Here is a 15,362-nt window from a genome sequence, read left to right on the forward strand (position 1 = left end):
GCGCTTTTCCACTACACAGTACCAGCTCGCCTCGGCTCGACTCGACTCGGCTCTGTTTGGTTTTCCACTGTGTAAAAGTTGTACCTGTACCTGCTTCCAGGTACTTTTTTTCGTACCACCTCCGGCGAGATTCTAAGCGGGCTGAGGCGAGCCGAGGCGAGTCGAGTCGAGTTGAGCTGGTACTGGTAATGGAAAAGCGCCAATAGACTCGCTGGTTTATGTTAATTTAGCCTATTCAGCCTCCCAGGTATATGTTCTTTATGCTATTATGTAGCTGAATAACTGTTAATGTGTTGCGTTAACATACCGGACACCTACTCAGCTTGTTGTTCTGTCTGTGTGCTACTGTGTAGTTGAATAACTTGCCTTTCCAGATTAAATGTCTGTTCTTGGTCTTGGATTTTCTGAAAAAAAATTCTAAATAAATGCGACTTATAGTCCAGTGCGACTTATATATGTTTTTTTCCTCTTCATGACGCATTTTTTGACTGATGCGACTTATACTCCGGAGCGACTTATAGTCCGGAAAATACGGTATTTCTTTCCTACATGTACAAAAGTTCTTGTTGAGAATTAACAGATATTTAGTTATTGAATATTGATATTTTATTGAAAATAATAAAGTTTGTTGTCACCATGATGGAGATCAGTATTTGTTTTAGTTGGTCTCTTGACCCTTGACTTTATAACATTAGTTTATCTTTGGCTGCTTTAACTGTGTATTCATAAAACACATTTGTTATGTCGTTATGTTTAATATCCTAAAATTAATAGTTTTACATTCAACCAAAACAAATAATCCAGTTTAAACTGTTTTGGTTGAAAGTAAAAATATTAATTTTAGGATAATTGAACTTATTTAACTTAATTGTTATGGACAAAATTAAGACTGTTAACCTTATTCAACTAAACGGCATTGCATTAACCTTATGTAATTAACTTAAGTTAATTGAAATAAATAATGTTACATAAATCCAACATAACCTAGTTACATGGAACCTGTTGACATAAAAAGGTTAATTAAAGCCAACATAGCATTTTTTTGAGTGCAGCATCCAAGATCAGTTGTCACTGAGAGAAGCTCAGAATGACACACTCTAGTCTGGTGGTGCGCGACCAAAACCTGTGAGTGAGATGTATTATCGTCCAAATAGACCCGAAGAGCCGAAACACCGCAGTCCTATAAGGACTCGAAGTAAATCTGGCGCTGTTCTCCGAGAAACTGTAAAAGTTGCTGTACTTAAGACAATGATTAACGCAGATGATGAAGTCACTACCATTAGCCGTCCTTTAACTTGCGAAGATTGCACAAAACACAAAGAAGTTGTGGGCATGATGCCAAGGAAAGACCCTTTTCAACCCTTACTGGGACAACTTAATGTTACAGGTCTCAGTGTACAAGTTAGAAATAGGGGTGCGTGGCCTCCGTTGCTATAGGAAGCGTTATCACAAGTGGAAACTGAATAAAAAAAAGGAGCCAAACTTGGAGGCCGGTTAGTTAACATTCTTATTTATACCGGAGCCGCTTGTCCTTGCACAAACATTCCGTTACTTTTAATGCTGTTTATGGAGTTGTTTAATCCTCCTCTGCTGAGAAATTGTTAACAGCAGGTGTTCATCATTAATGCCCAATCATCACTTAATTAATCACTTAAGTATCTCATTAACTTTAACTCTGATTCAGAGTTATTTTAACTCTCTGTAGAGAGGGACCAAATGTTCTCTGAACAGAGTTAATTTAACTCTGGGGATTTTGCTGTGTGCAGAACTGAGAAAAATAACTTTAAAGTTATCCTGTCATCCAGCCTAAGTAGTTGTAGGTAGATTATTGGACATGTGGCTGTTTTGTTACTTTATATTAGCTTATTCTTTGTACATATCAATCCTAATATTTAATTTGATATTTTACCCTTACTGTATTCTTGCTTTGTAAACTTGCTTTGCATTACTTTCCAAAAACGTGGCACCATACCAAGGAAAAAGGCAGTAACTACAGATTCTCCAAAAACTATTACCATTTTTCTCCAAAACGACACACATTTGAGATAAGATGTTTTGTCACATAACAAAGGATGCCTTGAATGTCATGAAAATGATAATAAATCATTTTTGACCAAAAATGCCAGTTACTGCCTTTTTGTTTTGTAGGGCAGTATAGGTGCACACATACTACAACCGAACGCATAACAATACACATTTAAAGTTTACTGAACTTCTTTTTAATCCAACAAATAAGGTATCTAACAATAATTTAAAAACATTTGTTTGGACTGGCCGAAAAGAAGGAACATACTGTATGGGAAAATGTGAGGCAAATATAGATAATTATACTAGCCCTCACAATTGTTCATGGACTTTACATCATTGCTTTAATTTAACCACCTGCGATTACCAAAAACCCACACAGTGTCCAAAATTGTATACAGGTTTCAGCTTTCTTTAAACAAAAAATGCACAACTATACATGACAGAAATAATTCTTGAAAACATCTTTTTCCTTACCAGCAATCGAGATGTAGGTGTTAGCAGGTGTGTCTGGAACCCGATCAGCTGGTATTGCAGATCTAATAAGTATAGGTTTTTCCCCTGTTTCATTTGGGATAAAGTACAGGAAGATGAAGGAAGAGTCATGAGTCATGTGCTGATCAGATGTTGTACAGTTTTGGTGAGTCTTGAGCAGGTAATCTCACCTTTCTTAGCAGGATTGAGTTCCACTTTTTTGCTTTCTAGTTGAATCAGCACACCCTCAGACTGAAAGAGAGAGAGTAAGTTAACTACCTGTGGTAATCTAGTTTATCTATTCAAAAAGATAGGACAAATATCTATTAATCATTATATTAACAAATGACCAAATCAAATAAAACAGAAGTACTTAAAATTGACAGAAATGCCATCAAACGTACCACCACCTTCAGGGTCTTTCTCACTCCATCATCAAACTCAGATATTGAAGCTTTCACCTCAATATCATGATTTCCCAGTGTCATGGGAATAATCACATATGAAACCGCTATGCTGGAGTCTTTGTCAATGTTTACTGTTGTTCTGTATTTGCCTTTCTTACTGGCAGAGCTGCAAACATCTTCTGTCTCCATAAACTCCACACGCACCTGGTGAAAACAGGAGAGCGAGACACATATCACTTCAATATCTAGAGGAAACGTCCTCCAAAATAAATTAGAATCAAAAATGAAATATGTGATGATGGAGGACATTTCTGTTTCAGCACAGTTCAGTATTCTACACTTTTCTTCAGTTTGAGTCACAAGCAGCTCAAAAAACCTGAAATGCTTTTCAGGATAAATGATTTGACTCAAGCAGAAAAGGTTATTACGATGCACATGGTTTTATTGTATAACATAAATTCTGAATGCATTTTTAATATTAAATCCGATCTACCCTCTTCAGATTCCTTGGTGTGTAGTTGTGAATAATGGCCTTGATTTCCAGTTGTTCACCACGCACAGCTGAATAAGGGATCTTGAGGTCAATGAAAAATGGTTTAAAAACTATAATCTCCTCAGGTTCTGCCACACAGATGCCTTTGAGGAGGAACACAGACACACAGAAGAGTTTAAAGCAGCAGCTCCTGGATGATGATGATGATGATTTTCAGACCATGTATCCTGTGTTTGCAGCTTCACTTACCAAGTGTTGGTGACAGACTGACAGCCAAGATCTGCCAGGTAGTAATAGAGTCTTTCAGGTAGATCACTTTATCTCTGACTGGTGCTGGACTGGGATATGAGGAAAAATAAAAGAAAAATTGTTGAAGTACTCTTCAAATGGTTGTTTACTATCAGACACACACACACACACACACACACACACACACACACACACACACACACACACACACACACACACACACACACACACACGCACACACACTGTGTCACCAACAGCTCAAGTTGAATGAGATAATTTGCTATGAGTCACTAGTGGGGTGAACGGGGCTAAACTCACAGCTTTTCACAGTCTAAAAGTCTCCTACTCACCAATTCTCACATAGATCAATCTCTTCCCAAAGCCAACTCTCAGGGAACTGAGTACGTGACACGATATCATCAGAGTCTGTATAATATTCTTCATCATCATCACCTGTTGTAACAGATAAAAATGTGACAGAATATACATTTTAGAGCAAAAGGACACATCAAACAAGTCAAGTAAAAATGTATTAGGGACCCTATTGTATTTGTACGGCTTTACAAAAAAAGTTTCTGCCCTAAAAGGGTCTGGGCGTCAGAGACCGTTAAGTCGTAGGGATCTCAAAATGATTGGAATGTTTCCAAATGGCACGCTCAGATCGCTGCACTGTTATGGCTGTGCAGTGGCACTGCTTTTTTAAATTAAATTCCTTCCTGTGACAGCATGCCCATCTCAGCACTTCGTTCCAAACTCGCTCTCGCTATGTCAGAGGGCGAGCCCGCCCATCTTCCGTCTCCGGCACCCCTCAAGCCCCGAAGGAAGAAGCGGCGCGAGCAAGGACTCCACGAGCGCAGTGATATGAGCGCGTGCATGACGGGCCCGTCCCCGCATGCCTCGCCCACACCAGAATCTGACACTTCACCAGTGCTGTTTGTCAAGAGCAATCAACGCCCCTCTCTCGAAGCGGCCGACCTCGTCTCTTTCGGCGGATAGGTGGGGGAATTTGATGATGCAGTTTCTGTGGCAGCATCTGAGAGTGAGGATTGGTCGGGCTCCGCGGACCCCACCCCTCTCTCTTAGCCTGAACGAGTCGACACCAGAGCGACTATTGACGCCGAGGTTCTCCATGTCATTACTCGCGCTGTCGACAAGCTGGGTCTTGACTGGCTACCACCAGAAGAGCCCACTAGAAGCCGCCTCAATGAGTGGTTCCTGCCGTGGCGCCAGCAAACCCCTCATCAGCGTTCTGCTCTGTTTTTTCCAGAAGTTCACGAGGAGCTCACAAAATCATGGCACGCGCCCTTTTCAACACGCACGCGCTCTCTTCTGCCTCTTTGACGCTCTCATCAGTTGACGGCGCTGAGGAAAAAGGATATGTGAAGCTCCCGCCACTGGAAGAAACGGTCGCCGCCCATTTGTGTCCTCCCACTGCTGGCAGTTGGAGAGCAAAGGCCGCGCACCCATCTAAGCCTGCGAACTGTGCATACTCCGCCGCTGGCCAGGCTGCTTCTGCTTTACACACCATGGCGGTCCTCCAGGTGTTTCAGGCAAAACTCCTCCGTGCTATGGATGAGTCAGGACCTGACCCAGACGCCTTCAGAGACCTCCACAGCGCCACAGACCTGGCCCTGTGGGCTACCAAGACCACCGCTCAGGCCATCGGCCGCAACATGGCCAGCCTAGTGGTGCTGGAGCGCACCACTTATGGCTTAATCTGACAGAGATCAGGGACGCGGACAGAACCACCTTCCTCGACTCGCCAGTCTCCACTTCAGGTCTCTTCAGGGGCGCATTCATCCTTCTGTTAGGGGGTTTGCGGAACGTTTCACGGAAGCTCAGAAGGCATCCACTGCCATGAAGCACTTCCTCCCCAAGCGCTCCAGCTCTGCTTCACGGCGCCCCAAGAGCATGCCGCAGCCAGAGAAACCAGCGCCTCAGGTCCCCCAGCCCCGCCCAGTGGCTGAGACCAATCAGCGCTTCAAACCTGCAAAGCGCTACCCGCTCCCCAAACGCTAGGGCCCGCGGCCAAAGCTCACGCTGGACCATGAGCCTAGGAAGTAGTCCTAGCCGGAGGAAAGAGAGGGCCATGTCCCGCAGTGGCCGAACCACCCCTGAAGATTGCTCGAGTGCCTCTCAGAGCCCCCTCTTCAGTTCAGGCGGCTGGAGATGTGTTAATTGCAGAACATGGGCCCGTCCTTCGTTACGCACACCTGCACCCAAACGCTGTTTTAACAGCGACCCACACCGAGCACAAATCAAGCAAATTTCTTCACAAAAACATCTGGCAGGTCGGGCCCCAGAGTCTTGGCGTTCCGCCTCCAGATGCAATCCAACCCCTGGCCTCTCAGGCCCAGGCCTGGCAGGCCATCCCCAAAGTGTCAGGCTGGGTTATGAATATCATAAAGCAGGGTTACTCGCTTCAGTTCGCCCGCAGACCCCCACGCTTTCGCGCTATAATCTACACTTTGGTAAGGAGCAGTGCTGCCGTGCAAAGGCAAAAGACCGTAACTTCGTTTTTGGTCGAAAATGAGTTATTTATATTTTTGGCACATTCAAGACCTTCTTTATCATGTGGATAAGTATCTTGAATCAATTCCGTTTTTTTTTCGAGAAAATAATGATTTGTCTTAACAGTAACTTCCAAAAGCCCATGAGAAACAAAGGCAGAACACCGTAACATCAGTTGCCGCTCTTTGGCTTTGTTTTGGAACGCTCAAATTACGAGTTACGGTACTCTGCCTTTGTTCAGCCGCGCGTCAATATGAAGTTACGGTGCCGGTGTTTAATCAAATAATGCTACCTACCAGATTGTACGGTTATCTGCCTTTGTTTTAATGTCCATTAAAATTAAAATTACGGTGTAGCCTGTGTACTTTGTACAGCTGCCATCAGTCGCTCTAACTTCTGATGTCCTCAGAGCGGTCAGAACATTTAGTATGGTCTGCTCCATCGACAAACGTGCGATATCGATCGCAAAGGATTATGCAGAGTTGACAGAAAAACGTTACACATTGCCGTATCAGATGAATACAACCAAGAATCAAAGCTCGCAAACTAGCTGGCAGAGTGCCAAAACTTCGCCTTCAGCCCCGCCCTAAACGCGGTCGAGTCAACGCTGGACTAATAGGAGGTATTTTGTCATGTCAAATGTATTAATAATGCCATCAGAATGCAACCAAAGCACAGGATAGCAATAAGTAGATGGCTATAAATAATTGTAAATCATACAAAATAAATGCCATGATCACTAGATTTTATACAGGTGTGTACTATAATGATTTTGTTAATGGTGATCAGCAACTAAATATTGATAATGTGGAAGTTACTGCCTTTTGCCTTGGCATGACTTCTCACTTTTTGCTGACAATACAAAGGCAGAGTACAGTAACTTTAAAATAGTGGTCAAAAGTCAAGTTTGAGCTCAAGATTTTTTTATGTATATAATTTCCATTACTAAAACATCTATTTGCCAGATTTCCAGTGTCCTACCTATAATTAATTAAGCGGGACAACTAAAAATCTTTAAAGTCATTTTTCTCAGTTCCACACTCTAGCGACTTAAGGTCTTTTGCCTTTGTAGGGCAGAGTGTGTCTCACGTCCTATGCACCGAAGTGTTAAGTCTGCTGGCGAAAGAGGCTATCGAGATAGTTCCCACTTCCCAAAGCGAGTCAGGCTTCTACAGCCGTTATTTTCTCGTTCCGAAGAAAGACGGCGGCCTGAGACCCATTTTAGATCTCAGACACCTGAACAAGGCCCTCATGGTACAGCCATTCAGGATGCTCACGACCAGACATATCCTGGCGCAAATTCGCCCAGGAGACTGGTTCTTCTCAGTAGATCTGAAAGATGCTTACTTTCATATCCAAGTGAACCCCCGTCACAGGCCATTCTTGAGATTCACCTTTGAGGGGCAGACATATAAATACACAGTCCTACCATTCGGACTGTCTCTAGCGCCTCGTACATTCACGAAGTGCATGGATGCGGCTCTCTCCCCCTGAGACAGCGGGGAATGCGCATTCTGAATTACCTTGACGACTGGCTCATACTGGCCCAGTCGGAGGCGGAGTCCCTTACTCACAAAACCTGGCTCATCGGACATCTAGATTGCCTTGGGCTCAGAGTGAACTTTTCCAAGAGTATGCTGTCCCCCAGCCAACGGATCACGTTCCTGGGAACAGTTCTCAACTCTGCATATGAAAGCATGGCCCACACCAGACCGGGCTCTCTCAATCCAGCGTCTCGCTGCTTCGTTCAAAGTGGGCTCTCTCACGGCCCTCAGAACGTTTCAAAGGGCTCTGGGCCTTATGGCCTCTGCATCGTCAGTACTCCAACTAGGAAGGCTATTTCAACAGACGCTTCCAACCTCGGCTGGGGAGCCCTGTACGAGGGCAGGCCTGCCTCCGGCCTCTGGCGGCCGGCTGGTCAGCTCCGTCCACTTTTGCAAAATTCTTGCAGGCACGAGTCCTTTCCATCTACGACCCTGGCCCCTATGGGTCCAGACCTATATATCTGAGGCTCCCCCACTGTGGCCCTCTGCACTTATCACTATATGCAGTATATAACATCCTGGGACCCAACACTTCTGGTCTATGATGGTTCGGACTACTCCGTTATAAGTCCCAGGCCTCCCTGGACATCTTCAGTGTAGTCATCTGCTAATAGCATGGCGTTTTAAAATGGGTTCCCATAGCGTTTGCAATGCAATACGAGTGAACCGTTCTCAAAAGGGAACGTACTCGGGTACTTACGTAACCTCGGTTCCCTGAGAGATAAGGGAACGAGTATTGCGTTGCCAGCCGTGCTATTTTGCTCATGTCAGGTGCTTTGCTTCAGTCGATTTAACCTGTCTCTATGGCGATATTCTGCAGAATTTATACCCTTCAGCCACGCCAATATTGGCACGCTCAAGACGAGCAATGCGGCAAGCACTCTGATTGGATCGCGCGTCCTTGCTGGATCGCCATAGGTTTGTGCAGTTGCCGCAGCACAGCCAATCAGCATACTTCAGCCAGCTATGATGTGCTCGCTGTGCAGTTGCACCGAGTTTTAAAATAAAGGCTTCAATATTCTCGAGAAAAGGAGTTTTCCCATAGCGTTTGCAACGCAATACTCGTTTCCCTTATCTCTCAGGGAACTGAGGTTACGTAAGTAACCGAGTACATTAGTTTACTTCAGAGATGTTCAGCGCATGAGTGCCCTATTGATGAGGTTCCAGTGGGCGTGAAAGATTGTGCACAATATTTTATATATAGTAATACAGATATTTAAAGGCTATTAAAAACGAGGAAATAGTCATTTTATTATAATATATAGCTATATAATTCTCATCTCACACATTGTTGATCTGCATTCATATGTTTTGTATGCTATTTATTTCTATAATAAAAGACATATGCAGTATGATATGATATGATCTAATATATTATATATCTTACCTTTCAAGCAATGTTGAAGCAAAATGACTAAACAAAACAAACTTTTACAGCCGTTATCTTTGCAAGCACAGACTGTATTTAGTTTAATCAGTCTTTCTTTTTATTATATAACTAGCATCAAAAAAACATAGTTCTTATTCACAGTGATTAAAGATTATTAAAGATTGAAAAATAATTGCACAACCACCAGATAGGTAGTGATATGCACTATGAAGAAGTATGAAAGTAGTATGGCACGCTTTTTCTTAGCATCCGTTTCTATGGTGATTAGTCAATTCGTCGCTCTGTTGTGAATGTCTGGTGTGTTAACCATGAATATTCTCTGATTTGGATGAACTTACTCCTGGACATGTTTTTGGAACCAGCATACCTCGAGTAAGCAAGGTTTGGTTTAATCAACCGAGAGTTCAGGGTATGATTGACGGTAAGATAACCTTGCTTTCTGGAACACTCCTCAGTTGTTGTTCTTGTGTTTCTCTTTAGTTGTTCCTCTTTCCTTCAGTGATTCTGCTCATTAGCATCAGGTGTCACCACAAATCATCACTTTATTAAGCACTTAATTATCTCATTAACTTTAACACTGCTTCAGTGTTACTTTAACACTCTGTAGAGTGGGACCATATGTGCTCTGAGCAGTGTAGATTTAACACTGGGGATTTTGCTGTGTACTTACTGCGAGCCAGAATCATTTCCTCTTCTTCTGTCTTCATGCTTTTGCGTGTTTTCATCTCTTTGCAGCATTGCAGGAAGGCCTGGACACACTCTGGCCCATCTAAAATATACGTGGCTCTTCGTTCACAGGTGTACCCGAGTTTATTATCCCTCATCCCATCAAAGCAGCACTGCTTCAATTCACCAGAGTATTGACCAGCTGAGAAGACAATGAACAATGTAGGAGAACATGGTGAGAACTACTATGGGGAAAGACAAAGTTTCCATAAAACATGAACCGTGAAGTGAAAGGTTCGGGATCTTTAACAGTAAAAACAAAAAACAAAAAAACAATCCCTTTCTGATTTACATTGCAAAAGTCAAATTTAGTAAATTGAATAAATTTCAGTTCCTCACCCAGTGTACCAGTGATTTGCAGGAGACTCTCAGCTCTTCGTTTTCTCTTTGCAGTGGCGGGACACTCAGGCTCTAGAAGACAATTAATTTGAATGAATTAGTATATTTTAAAAATCACTTGGCAAGGTTAAAAAAAAAAAAAATGATTTTTTTCATTTTCAGCTGTTTTAAAAACGTACTTCTATGTACTGGTATTGCAAAACCACCTGTTTTTTTATTTGACTAACTACATCGGTCGTCTTTGTGTCATGTCACCAGTGTCGGCTCCACGAGTAGACCCTAGGGGGCCTGTCCCGGCCACTTCAGTTACTATACTCCTTACATTGATGCTTTCCTCCGGACCACGGTTTCAACCGTGATTTCCCCTCTGTAGTCTCTGCATCCTTTCCCCCATTAAACACTTCTCTTCTCTTGATGTCAATGAAGCAACTGACATTCTATGTTCGGCCTCAACTTTCTGCCTTGATAATATCTGTCTTCTCATCTCCAGGCCAGCATGTGCAACACACTTCAGCCCCTGATCCTCTCCCACCTACTACAGGAGATCTCACTGACTTTGCTCGCTCTGACTCCCATAATCCACACACCTCTCACTACTGCCAGCTTTCCCACCGCATTTAAGCAGGCTCCGGAAACCATACTGCTTAGAAACTGTTTGTTTTTTATTTAAGGGGCTACCGGAGGAGTTTTGAGATCTATAGTCAAAATTAGACTTCGCCAGCAATACTTTTTTTATGACCCTTGTGGTGGCAAACAATTTTCTAATACTGAATAAGAGACAAACAGGTATCAATTGTCTTTAACAATTATTTATTCCCTTGCAAGGAAAGGTCAGCAGTCATACAGTCATTACAAAGTGCCTGCAGAGTGTGACTATGAGTGGGGGGTGTCCTTCATTCTTTATAGTCGTCCCTCCCAGAACCGTCGCATAGACTGTGCAAACTGTGCAACCGCACAGGGCCTCGCGCCACTAGGAGGCCTTGCAATCCTGCTGTTTTTTTGTTTTTTTTTTGTTTTTAATACATTAGTTATGTATGATTTTGTATCAATGACATGTCTCTGTCAAGGTCACATAAAAAAATGTAAAAGAAAGTAAAAAATCCAACAAATCAATCGAGTTTTTCATTGTGCTATGTTATTACGTAATGCGTCCTCACAGAAGACGGGAAAGGGGGAAAGGAGCTAAAGCGAGGGAAAGCCAACATGTCAGCTGCAAGAGAACGTGACCGATTTCACAAGCACGTATCAGGTTCTGAGAAAAGGAAAAAAAATTAAAAGAAGGAAGACTTTCATAAGTCACTGCGGGGATTGCTGGATAAATTTATCAGCACTTCCAGAGATGCGGTGGCAACAGCTAGCATCTGCATAACCCACGCCGACACTGTGGCAGAGCCTAGCGGGCTTCATCAACAGCAGGACGGGAACATGGGCACTGAGGATGACGGTGAAGTTCAAGGTGAGGAATGAGGATAAATATCTGTGGTCATAGGCGTAATATGCGGGTGGGACATGTCCCCACCACTTTTCGCCAGGGTCGATATTGTCCCCACCACTTTTTAAAACATCTCGCTACACGAATGTACCAATTCTACAAATAAGTAAAACATCTCCAGTTAACTGGCAGAGCATTCATTTCGTTCGTTTTTTTAAATAAGAGACGATCTAGAGCTGAAATGTGTTTTATAAATCAAGTGATCAAAGTGCTCGTTGCCGCTGCAATCAGTGGCGCGGATACAGTGTTTTCTCGTGTGGCTCGCATACACGCCGCACTGTCTTCACTCGGACGCACGCTTCAGTCCGTTGCAGATACTCTATTCGTTCTGGTGAAATCACAAAACATAATGCACACAAACGTGTCCCTGCTTGATACACAACCACTGATGAACATAATCGGTTTTGATGAAAAAAAAAAAAAAAACTATACGAGAAAAAAAAACTATATGCATGAGGATTAGAACCCAGAACCTTTGACACGCTTGGCGAAAGTTCTACCACTGGACCATTAAGATACACAATGGTTAAGTAGGCGGATCTATGTATGTATTCACACGAAAATTCTCGAGCTGACTTGGTGTAAAGCCACTCGTTGCACAGTTGATTTTTTTCCCTCTGAAATAAATAGTCAAAGTCATAGCTGTGCATGATTATGCTGTATTATTCTACTTGATAAAAACGTATTGCAGCGAGATTTTGCGTACAATAGAACAGCTAACGTTTCGTAAGTGTGACTGTTATTCATGCGCAATTGAGCATCCACATCAAAGAGCAGGGCCTCGCATTTCAAGTTCGCACAGGGCCTCGCACCCCACCTGCGACGGCACTGGTCCCTCCCCCAAGGTTGTTTTCCCGAGGCTAAATCAAGATACATCTTAGCCATAACTGACACATTGTTTAGATTTGTCAATCATATTTAATCATATTACTCTCTGTCTCGGTCATACATTCAGTCACATTAACTTTTGTCAGGTCATATAAAAGGACATACACATACATATATTAATAAGAATACGTATCGACACAACATTAATCTAATTACCATCATATTTCTAAGATTCTATGAATATAATTAAATGCACACCCTCCAAAATGATTGTGAAAAAAGGCATGACCCTCCCCGATAATTTATTGAGTACTTCTGTACTGGTTTGCGCTAAAATATACACAATTATCTGTCTCTGACACACACACTTTTTAATAATCATAAAATGAAAATGTTCTCCATTGATGCTGACCCGTCATCCAATATAATCCACTGCTTGCCTGTCGTCTATATATTAGAACTGGTATTTCATATTCAGGATTCAGTATGCAGTCCCGGAACTAGGGCTGTAACGATATGCGATATTAAGCCGAAATCGCGACACTCAGATCCACAAACTTGTGTCACGGTGTGAGAAGGCAAAATCACGACACATCCCTTCCAACTCCCAGAGTTATAATAAAGGAGTCCAGACAAAAATATCAGTCTATACATGCGTTTTATATTTAATATGAGGGAAATACACATACACAACTTTTAGGTGGCAAAATATGTTTTAGTAATTCTGTGAATTACACTGTGCAAACCACATTCGCATTTATGAGGAAAAAACAATGTTACGGGCGTGACAGTTCTCCGTTACGGACGTGAGCGCTCTGAAAGCGGCACTAAAAGACTGTTTTAAAACTTTCACAGAGACCTCAAACAGAAAGCACACAGCCTTTCTTTAAAGTGAATTTCGTTTTGTATTACCGTAAAACTTCAAATAATAGCCCGGGCTTTTATTTTCCCAAATCGCCGAACTGCACCCCCAGATAGCAAGCACAGTCGGGCCGATTCCGGCTGAAATGCGTCACTCTTGGCTCACTGGCGGCACCAGTGAACAGATAATGGGCCAGATCTGTGCCAACTGTGCATAACACATCTGGCTGACTGACGGCTTTTTCTGTATGGGCCAGCCTCGGCTGAAAGCAGTTGTACGTGTGTCAGGTCCATACTCGGTATAGCTGTGTATTTACAATCGGCCCGAGTTCGTTTTGTCACAAGCGGGCCACTACTACAATTAAGGAACTCAGCCGCTTGAAAGAAGGTTTTGGCGGTTAATTTCATACTCGGTATAGCTGTGTGTATTTACAATCGGCCCGAGTTCGTTTTGTCACATGCGGGCCACTACTACAATTTAGGGCTGGGCGATTTAAATTGCGATATTGTTATACGCATCTCGTCAGTAAAGCCGGTTCCTTGATTAGTAGTAAATCGCCATCACCTGCTTTCAGATGAGCGGCATTTACTACAAAGAGCCGTAATTAATTGACAAGCTGAGCCATTTCGCATTAATATTGCGGACGTATCGCCAGCGATAATTAATGCGATATGGCTCAGCTTGTCAGTTAACTACGGCTCTTTGTACACAGCAAAAACTCCAGTGTTAAATTAACAGTCCTGGGAGTGTATGAGTCCACACTCAAGAGTGTTTAAGTTAATGAGATAATTAAGTGATTCATTTAGTGATGATTGATCATTATTGAAGACACCTGATGTTAACAAGCAGAATCACTGAAGGAAAAAATCACAAATTGTAAGTTACCGTTATGACGATCAATGGTTGCTTTAGTTGGACTCTTGACCCATATATTACTAACTTTAGATTTTGTTTGTCTGTTGTTTATGAATTATAATCACCAGTTGAACAAAGAAAAAAGAGATCTGATGGTGTTGGTTATGTTATGACAATCATCATTTGAACTTGATCACTGAACTCATTAAAATCCTTCTTTCAGACTTCGATTTATGTTGTTGGTTAGTGAATCTGCATAAATGCCTAGAATTTTTGATATAACATAAAGGATTTCTTAAAAGTTGTTTAAAAAAAATCATTCTTTTAGGCACACACAGATGTCAAGATTCAGTCTATGCATCTCAACAATGGTGAGGAGCAGAATATTAAATTAGGGAAAAGTAAATTACATAGACAATTCAGATCATAATTTATTCATACCGCAATGCATGATGGGAGCCATTAATGATTGTGGTTGTGATTGGTGGCAGCCACTGCAACATGCTTTATTATTGTCACCATTGTTGAGATTCACAGGCTGATTATTGATGTCTGTGTTTTAAATTAATTTATCTGAATGTCTTTTGATCAGAACAATGTTTATTAAATATTTTGAATTATAAGTAAAGTACTGATAATCATAGGCTGAAAAATCACTAAACTGCTGCTAACATGTTAAATCAAACTATCTCAATAAGTTTCCTTTTTCAGATCACAGCATGATTGTCAAAACATAGCTAGCACTATAAAATAACATTTTACTTTGTTCATTTAACTGTTATAAATCAATAACAGCAGACAAACAACAGTAAATATTACAGTAAACATATAATGGTCTAGAGCAGTGGTTCCCAAACCTGTCCTGGAGGACCACCAACACTGCACGTTTTCTTTGTCTCCCTAATCAAGCACACATGATTCAACTCATCAGCTCATTATCACATGGGTTAATGAGCTGATGAGTTATGTCAGGTGTATTTGATCAGGGAGATAAAGAAAACACGTGCAGTGTTGGTGGTCCTAAAGTAATTTAATTCATTTATTGTTCTAGTGCTGTTTGATGTATTAATTGTCAAGATAAATAGTTTTGTTTTATATCTAACGTTAGATCAGATGTTTACGATGATAATACGTTAACGTTAGATCCATTCGGTCCCGGAGAGAGTG

General features: G+C 42.0%; 1 protein-coding gene across 1 annotated transcript in view; it reads right to left on the reverse strand.

The window, feature by feature from the left end:
* LOC307152115 (complement C3-like) overlaps nucleotides 1-15,362 on the reverse strand; it is a 69,006-nt gene that overhangs the window by 37,669 nt on the left and 15,975 nt on the right. The window contains exons 16-23 of the mRNA XM_079860515.1: nucleotides 10,159-10,230; nucleotides 9,764-9,961; nucleotides 3,999-4,101; nucleotides 3,649-3,737; nucleotides 3,400-3,542; nucleotides 2,904-3,110; nucleotides 2,691-2,751; nucleotides 2,503-2,586 (exon numbers count right to left, since the gene is read on the reverse strand). Of these exons, the coding sequence (XP_079716641.1) occupies nucleotides 2,503-2,586; nucleotides 2,691-2,751; nucleotides 2,904-3,110; nucleotides 3,400-3,542; nucleotides 3,649-3,737; nucleotides 3,999-4,101; nucleotides 9,764-9,961; nucleotides 10,159-10,230 (957 nt within the window). The remainder of the gene's footprint in view (nucleotides 1-2,502; nucleotides 2,587-2,690; nucleotides 2,752-2,903; nucleotides 3,111-3,399; nucleotides 3,543-3,648; nucleotides 3,738-3,998; nucleotides 4,102-9,763; nucleotides 9,962-10,158; nucleotides 10,231-15,362) is intronic.

This window comes from Squalius cephalus (genome assembly GCF_949319135.1).
Source record: "Squalius cephalus genome assembly, chromosome: 2".
NCBI lineage: Eukaryota > Metazoa > Chordata > Actinopteri > Cypriniformes > Leuciscidae > Squalius > Squalius cephalus.